Source organism: Choristoneura fumiferana, chromosome 9, assembly GCF_025370935.1.
Source record: "Choristoneura fumiferana chromosome 9, NRCan_CFum_1, whole genome shotgun sequence".
In the NCBI taxonomy this organism is placed as follows: Eukaryota; Metazoa; Arthropoda; class Insecta; order Lepidoptera; family Tortricidae; genus Choristoneura; species Choristoneura fumiferana.
In genome coordinates, this window is record NC_133480.1 from 16,478,705 (window position 1) to 16,487,577 (window position 8,873).

Here is an 8,873-nt window from a genome sequence, read left to right on the forward strand (position 1 = left end):
TTAATTGTTAAATCAGTGTATCGGTGTTGTCATTCTCTTGGTACGGGGGCCTTGAAATATTTTTTGACACTTATTTGACATCTCTAAGATTTCTTTTATCAATGTGCCGTCAATTTAGTATTGTATCGCATACATTTAAAATAACATTTAATTTGTATTAATACAATACGGTATTTGACTATTATGTATATGTTTATAAATTAAACTACACAATGCCTGTTATCGAATAGAAAAACAATATCACAAATAACAAATTATAAAGGTTTGAATTCAAATTAGACAGAGAAGGACATACTGGCATGTTGACGTCACACGCCAGTACCACCATACTTGCTGCATAGAGAATATAGAGAAAATATATAGATTTTTCAAAAATCACTAAATCCAATTTTCAACCGATTTTAATTTTCTCTTCGCTAAACACTATCTGTTTATCTATATTTTCATAATAATATTAAGATATGGAAAAATCAGGAGTTGTCAAATACCGTATTAAATTAACAGTGGTCATATTTTAAAAAGTAGAAGAACAAAAGTAGCTCAGTTATGCGACTAGAATCGAACCCTAGGGGTTCTAGTTTGGGCCCCATAGTCAGACTCCCTGTATTTTTGTTACAACCGCGAACTTTTAGGATAAAGACACTAATAATAATAATCATCATCATCCCATCATCCCAGCCTATATACGTCCCACTGCTGGGCACAGGCCTCCTCTCAGAACAAGAGGGCTTGGGCCATAGTTCCCACGCGGCCCAGTGCGGATTGGAGCTTCGCACGCACCATTGAATCGTTTCGTAGGTTGTGCAGGTTTTCTCACGAATTTCCTTCACCGCAAAGCTCGTGGTAAATTTCAAATGTAATTCCGCACATGAATTTCGAAAAAATCAGAGGTGCGAGCCGGGTCGGATCTCTTGAGAGACGATAGGTCAAACCACTAGGCCACCACGGCGTTTTATGTTTTATTAAAAAAAAACTTTGTTTTTATTCAGAACGTCGCACTTGCTGACGTGGCCTGGCTTCTCTCTCTCTCTCTCTAAAAAAATTCAACAATTACTTACGATCTGATAGTCAATGCGTTCCTTGAATTCTGATGATATCCTTTTTCGACTTCCAGGATATGCCCTCCGCAGTGCGCCGTGTTGGGCGGTTTGTTGGAAAGGAATGTTCAGAGGATGAAGTGGCAAAGCTGTGTGACCACATGGACATAGACAACATGAGAAACAACACATCCGTGCAACCCAACATTGGCTCCAGCGAGACCCATGTGTTTGTGAGACAAGGTAGAAGCTAAAAAAAAGTACAAAGTACCTGGGTGACCGAACTTTGCTCGGGCTAAAACTCTAAGACGCGCGTTGTCTATTTGACTATTTGCCCGAAATGTCTATTTGCTAGAACACAGTTATAAAAGATGTTATAGTTTTGACGACCGGATGGCTAAGTGGTTAGAGAACCTGACTACGAAGCTTGAGGTCCCGGGTTCGAATCCCGGCCGGTGCAGATATTTGTATGAATAATACGAAATGTTTGATCTCGGGTCTTGGATGTTTAATATGTATTTAAGTATGTATTTATCTATATAAGTATGTTTATCCGTTGCCTAGTATCCATAGTACAAGCTTTGCTTAGTTTGGGACTAGGTCAATTGGTGTCAAGTGTCCCATGATATTTATTTATTATCTATTTATAGTTTTTTATCCAATATATTCAGCCTGCATACAGGCGTGCAAATTATTTAGAGTTATAGTTAGTTAGTTACTATCTTATCTTTTACCTATAAGATCAGAAAAATATAACGGCAATGGATTAATTTGTGTTAGTTATTTAGGTCTAACAGAGGTTATACCTCTAAGATAAGATAAATAAATTATAGAAAAAAAACAGATAACCTCTATTAGACCTATTAATGTATTCCTTATTTCTGTCCATTGTAAAGGTTGCCTGGAAGAGATCGCTCTGAAGCGATAAGGCCGCCTATTGCTTACCTTAGAAAATCTCTATGTATATACTTGTGTTCTCTGTACTGTTTACTGTATTGGTGTGCAATAAAGAGTTATTGTATTGTATTGTATTGTTGTAGACCTAAATAACTTTAACACCAATAAATCCATTGCCGTTATATTTTTTCTTATGTCATCTTTCCAGAATTGGGTAAATTCGACCCTTTTTGTTTCCCAGGCCAGGCAGGTGGTTGGCGCGATCACTTCAACGAAGCAATGCGCACGAGTGCCCGAAACTGGATGGATCGACACCTTGCCGATACAGATATTTCTTTCCCTGAAAACTAAGTTACCTTAAGTTTTTTTTCTTTGTTTATTGTTTAATTTATAGTGCTTTGTAATAAATTTGTCATATTTTCTAACATTCGATTTTTAAATATTATATGCGCCTAGATTTATTTGACTAGCAATTCGTGTAATAATTTTTTTGCTATATTTTTTGTGACAAAATACAAGGTGTTAATCATTAATTTAAAAGTGAAAGCCACACAGCACAATTCCAACAGTTTTTTTTTATTTCAAGTTAGTTAATTTCTAATATTCATTATACTCATCTACTATCGTCTTCAATTTTAATTATAGGTAACTTAAGTTATTTAGTACGGACCATCAACGAATGGTAACAGTTGGTTAAAAAGTTTTTATATTGAAAAATAATAACGGAACCCTTATAGATTCACTCATAATGTATCTGTCACAAAAAATTTGCTCCGAAATTGTTGAGTTTAAAATTATTATTATTAATAATAATACCTTGGGACAAATTACACCAATCGACCTAGCCATGGGTGCTAAAAAACGGATAGACATACATATTTGATAAATATATACCTATTATACAAACAAACATCCAAGACTCAATACGGTATTTGACAACTCCTGATTTTGCCATATCTTAATATTATTATGAAAATATAGATATACAGATAGTGTTTAGCGAAGAGAAAAATTTAAATCGGTTGAAAATTGGATTTAAAGTGATTTTTTGAAAAATCTATATACCTGTCTCTTTCTCAAACGCTTTTCTCTATGCAGCAAGTACAGATCTCTATTCGATAACAGGCATTGTGTAGTTTTAATTTATAAAACGTATACAAAATAGTCAAATACCGTATTGGCGTAGGTATACCGGGTGTGGCCTGTAATACGAGCAGAAAATTAAAACATAGATCGTCCTCGTCAAACTGAACAACATTAGTTCAACGACTTTTAAAAATAATGGAGTCTTTGAATTTTCCTTTTTAGAACACAACTGACGTCGCCTGTCACGCTACAAACATCAAGCATTTTGCTTTACATTGCTTCTTCGAATAAACTTAAAAGTGTGATAAAAAAAAACGAATTATTTTTGAAAGTCGCTGATCAAAAATGTTGTTCAGTTGGATGAGTATGATCTATGTTTTAATTATTTGCTCATATAACAAGTCAAGTCAGTGATCCGAAGACTGACGTGTAACGGCAATAAATGAATTTTAACCATGGGAGCCACTTATTCAAAATTCAAAAATTCAAAATTATTTATTTTCAACTTTTGTTTTAAAACTAGTGTTGAATCCTCCTTTTAAGTGAAGCACTTGTATTAGGAGGGATTCGCTCTTTCATACAAGTTGTTAGAAAGTCAAAAATAATAGCTAATAACTAATAATAGTTCTTAAAGTAGTTTATGCGACTGTTACAAAGCAGTTTAATAAAATAACCTACACAGTTTACATATTAAGTAACAAACAAAATTGTTTTACCTTACTACTTAAGGTAACAAATCTTAATAAATGAAAGCTTAAGAAAATCAAGAAACAATATGACCAAGAGTACAAATACTATTTCAAGCCATTAGTTGTTCTATATCATAGTAACTTTTAGATTACTTATGGGTGGAAACTAGATTTTTCTTAAAAAACTTTGACAAACTATAGCGGTTAACTAAATACCTACTAAATTACAGGGCTTGTTGGGAGCATCTCAATTATTTTTGCACAATTTTAAAATAATTAATTTTGAAATTATTTAAAAAATAGACGAAAACCATTAACCATTTCCTTGACTTATCTCGAAAACCGCGGGGCCTAAAACATATATATAAAAAAATGTATATTGAAACTCGCCGCGCTGCTACCCGCCCTGCTTCCCGCCTCGCTGCCCGCTGGTGTGCATATCGCGGCTTAAGGCTGCCTGTCAACTGGAGCGGAGCAAGGCAGCGGAGTGGAGAGCTAGATTTATTTAGATCTTTAGATCCATCAATAAAATTGCATAAAGAATCCGCTGCTCTTCAGTAGACAGGGAGTTGGTATTACCGTAAACTGTTTCAACTTTGCCCTCTGGCCCCAACATTGCCTGATTCGATTTAGAGTCGATAACTTAGCACCCTTTAGGTTTTAAAACTGATAACCCCCGTAATAATAATTCCCGTGTAGATAAAAGTTTAAAACCTATAAAAGAGCTAAGTTATCGACTCTAAATCTACTCAGGCAATGTTGGGGCCAGAGGGCAAAGTTGAAGTAGTTTACGGTATAGAACTATTATAACAAGCCTAAAAATTCATACGAAACCAGGAAGCGTGAGGAGGACGCAGAGCGAGAAAGAGGAGCGGGGAACTGGGGAAGTTCTGCGAATGGAGGAACAGTCTGCAACTCCGCTTCTGGTAATTTATTAAATGAGGCGTTACTTTGCGGAGTAGACCTCCGCATCAATGAACTAAAAGAACTTCTTTGCTCACCCGCGACCTTTATGGTAGCAAAGTTTAAGCGAGATATGCGTGTTCATGCAGTTCCTCCACCTCCACACTGTAAGAACACACAAATCACACAAACCCATCTATCACCACCACCACACTACACTGGCACGTTTTGAACTCAACCAGAGCTCATCTTCAGAGCAACACAACCGTACACCATGCTACCAGATGTTAGAGTCTAGTGCAGGTGTTTTCAACCTTTTGCTTTTAACGGCATACTTTTCATTTATCAAAGTTTTACGACACACCAGTAAAAATAGCCAAGTGCGAGTTGGGCTGGCGCGTAGACTAGGTATCTGAAGGGTTCCGTACAGTATAACTATAATATGTATAAGATAACGGACAGCGGAGGCTTATTAAGAGGGTCTCGTTGACACCTTTTGTATGAATCGCATAATATCTACACTTCGCGGCGATCGCGGCACACCTGAAAATATACGCGGCACACTGTTTGGAAACCTCTGGTGTAGTGTCTATTGGACACACACAGTCAACAACTCCACTCCACATTAAGCTCTATACACGTTACACCGTGTCATGCCATGACCGTGACCGTATAGGAACGGTCAGTGTCAAACGGAATGTCGAACGCATACATGATACGCAACGGCGACGGTTGGTTACTGAAACCATAGTAAAAGAGGACAAGTAGGTCCACTCTGACCCTTTAGGAGACCTAACTGCCTACTCCTGCGCAGACGCTTAGAATTGTCGACGTCTAAAATAATTTTAGTACGAAAGTTAACTTAAAATTTTCTAGTGTCTGTGTCTAGAGAAACCAGACAAATTATATGCCTATAATTATTACTAAATTTGAAAATATTAGTTATAAATTCGCTGGGTTGGTGATGGCGACTGTATAAGTACATACTACTCATGTTTACCTACACATAATACTATACCTATATTGTTTATAGGTAGGTAGGTATCTATTATTTTTTATGTGTCCTTGCACGTAACTATAACACTACACTTATATACCACTAATTTACAACTATACGTACGTTTAGACGACCAGATGGCCTAGTGGTTAGAGAACCTGACTACGAAGCTTGAGGTCCCGGGTTCGATTCCCGTGTCGGGGCAGATATTTGTATGAAAAATACGAATGTTTGTTCTCGGGTCTTGGGTGTTTACTATGTATTTAAGTATGTATCTATCTATATAATTATATTTATCCATTGCTTAGTACCCATAACACAAGCTTTGCTAAGCTTACTTTGGGACTAGGTCAATTGGACAGCGTTATGCAATAAGCGATCAAGCGACAATGAGTTGAAACCGAGAAAATGAGTTTGTAAAATTTTAAATTTAAATCAGTTGCTGTAAGTGCATTTTTTGAGTTAAAAGTACAATTCTTACTGTACAGTTGTAGAAGTAAGAATTGTCGCTTGATTCTTTAATGCTTTTTGTTTTAGGTGAAATATAAAACAGAATAAGATTATATCCAAATATTTAAATACACTTTTTTAATGTAAGTCAAATAAATACTATGTTAAATGTATGATTTGTAAACTTAAAAATCTCCTTCCGACAAATTTTGTGAAAAGCGTCAATATGGCTTGGTTTTAAGCCAAAAATAAATCTACAGTGATTTTTAATTGGTGGTCAGGAATAAGAAAAAGCGATAAAGAAAGACGATCATACTGAATAAATTTGCCAAGGGCCCAATACGAAAATCAGCTATTCCTCTGCAGCGGGGAGTCAGACAAGGAGATGTGATCTCTCCGAAACTGTTCACCGCTGCATTGGAGGATGCTTTTAAGGTTCTGAACTTGAAAGAACGAGTCATCAACATTAATGGCGAGTACTTCACTCACCTTCGATTCGCCGACGATATTGTAGTCATGGCTGAGACCATGGAGGACCTCAGTATGCTCGCTGACCTCAGCAGAGTTCATTTATTTATTTAATGAAATTGCACAGTACATACATTTTACAGTTAGTACAACCCAGTAAGGGTGTTGCAGTAATATCTAACTGAGTTAGCCTGAAAATAAACATGGACAAGACGAAAGTCATGTCTAATGTTCATGTTAATTCGATATTGCGTTTTTATAATAACGGGAACGGTAAAACCAAAAGAATTATCGACAACTTTTGGGCGCTTCATTCGTTATTGAGATTATAAATGTCTGTTTATTTATTTTGTAAAAGTAACTTTGTCGCATGATTCTTTTCAACGTAACGAATGTTTGCTTAGGTTCATACAAATTTTGATGTGTCGCTTGATTCTACCCCTTATAATAAGGCAGTAGAAATCATTTTTGTAACGGAAAATAGTCGAGTACATAGTTTCTCATGCTTAGAATCGACCTGCATTCATAACTTTTTTTCTTCGATTTTGTCGCTTAGGTCGTTATTGCATAACGCAGTCCAATTGGTGTGAATTGTCCCGTGATATTTATATTTATATTTATACGTATACAAAAAATACGTAAAAGGTGATATCTCGCGAAGCGAGCGCAAAATCGAAACGATTGGCGGCGACGGCAGCGCAATAATTATCAGTGTCTGCGTGCGCCAGGTGCGTGCGTACCGACGCCAACCGGCGCGCACACATTTAAGCCTCGCGATGTACTTTTGCTCGTAGTGAGCCTACTTGTCCTCTTCTACTATGCCGAAACGTGCTAGTGGATATAGTCTCTTAATTTTTGACACAAAGAATATATTTTTGCCTGACACATTGCTATTACGGTCATGATACGATACCGTGTATTGTGTAGATACCTTTACTTTCTCCCTCCGCTCCGCTGCCTCGTTCCACTCCAGTGGACAGGTAGCTTTAAACCCGAACCTAAGATTAATCTTTACCAACATGAGACTCTGTATCATGTTATGCAAGCGGTATGGTAATGAGCACGAGCCTCGTGCATGGCCCCGTTCTGTCTCGAAGGTCACCATGCCATGGCCCTTGGTTAAAGTTTGCGGTCAAATTAGTCTAGCAAACATTAAAAATAAAAACGCCCGGAAAAAAAACGCCGCCAAAAAAGGCAACTAATAACCTAACCAAAAAAAAGTTGAAACTTTGTCACTTCAAAGTTCAATATCTCAAAAACGGCTGAACCATCGCTAGAAAGGTTGCTTTCAAACAAAAAAACTGCATTCAAATCGGTTCACCCGTTTAAGAGCTACGATGCCACAGACAGACTCTTTGCGTCGGGGGTTAAAAATGCCGGCCAACGCTAGCCACGTGCAGTGTCATCATCATCATCCTAGCAGCCATAGGACGTCCACTGTTGAACAAAGGCCTCCCCCATACACCTTTAGTGGCTTATGTTGCCACTAGCCTGCATCCACCGTGAATGAATGAATGAATATTTATTCACAGAACATATGGTACATATACATAAGGTAGGCACAGTATTATTAGCGATCCGTAATATGTTCGGCCATCAGGCATGTGAAAATTAGAGATTGAAGACAGAACAGTAGATTAAAGTGTCAAAATAGCATAGAATTGCCGTCATCATTTAAATTTAACAGCAACCATACATGTCAAGTATATTTGGAATACAATTGGGTAGAACTTAATTTTAATTGTAATATTATTATATTTTTATCATTATACTCATCATTACAATAAATTTCTAAATTTTATGTATTTAAATGTCAAATCAAAACTTATAGCTAAAAAATTCATCAATGCTGTAAAAGCAGGCATTACATAAGAATTTGTACAGTTTCCCCTCGTGAACAGTGAACCCTCGGCTTTAACCAGGCCATCCGCCCATCTCGTTGGTGGACGTCTTACGCTGCGCTTGCCGATCCGCGGCTATTGGCATCCTAGGCTAAATACGTTCCACTGTTAGGCACGAACCAGCTCTCTGAATGAGTGGCTTGGGCCGCTTTTCCCACGCGGGTCGAGTGCGAATTGGGAACTTTACACACACCGTTGAATAGGGTCACTTTTGTATTTTCTGTATTTTTTATTTTTTATTCTACTGGATGGCCAACGAACAAGTGGGTCTCCTGATGGTAAGAGATCACCACCTCCCATAGACATCTGCAACACCAGGGAATTGCAGATGTGTTGCCAACCTAGAGGCCTAAGATGAGATACCTCAAGCGCCAGTAATTTCACCGCCTGTCTTACTCTCCACGCCGAAACACAACAGTGCAAGCACTGCTGCTTCACGGCAGGA

At 37.4% G+C, this 8,873-nt stretch overlaps 1 protein-coding gene across 1 annotated transcript; it reads left to right on the forward strand.

Moving 5' to 3' along the window:
* Positions 1-1,115: 1,115 nt before the first annotated feature.
* Positions 1,116-2,452, forward strand: LOC141431445 (uncharacterized). Its single transcript, XM_074092628.1, has 2 exons — positions 1,116-1,280; positions 2,176-2,452. The coding sequence occupies exons 1-2, from the start codon at positions 1,118-1,120 to the stop codon at positions 2,283-2,285; spliced, it is 273 nt and encodes a 90-aa protein (XP_073948729.1). The 5' UTR covers positions 1,116-1,117; the 3' UTR covers positions 2,286-2,452.
* The last annotated feature ends 6,421 nt before the right edge of the window (positions 2,453-8,873 follow it).

Bases quoted from the DNA above. Each gene is read 5' to 3' on its own strand.
- LOC141431445 (XM_074092628.1), top strand. From the start codon at position 1,118: ATGCCCTCCGCAGTGCGCCGTGTTGGGCGGTTTGTTGGAAAGGAATGT. The intron at 1,281-2,175 runs GTAGAAGCTAAA...TTTGTTTCCCAG, and splicing joins CCATGTGTTTGTGAGACAAG to GCCAGGCAGGTGGTTGGCGC.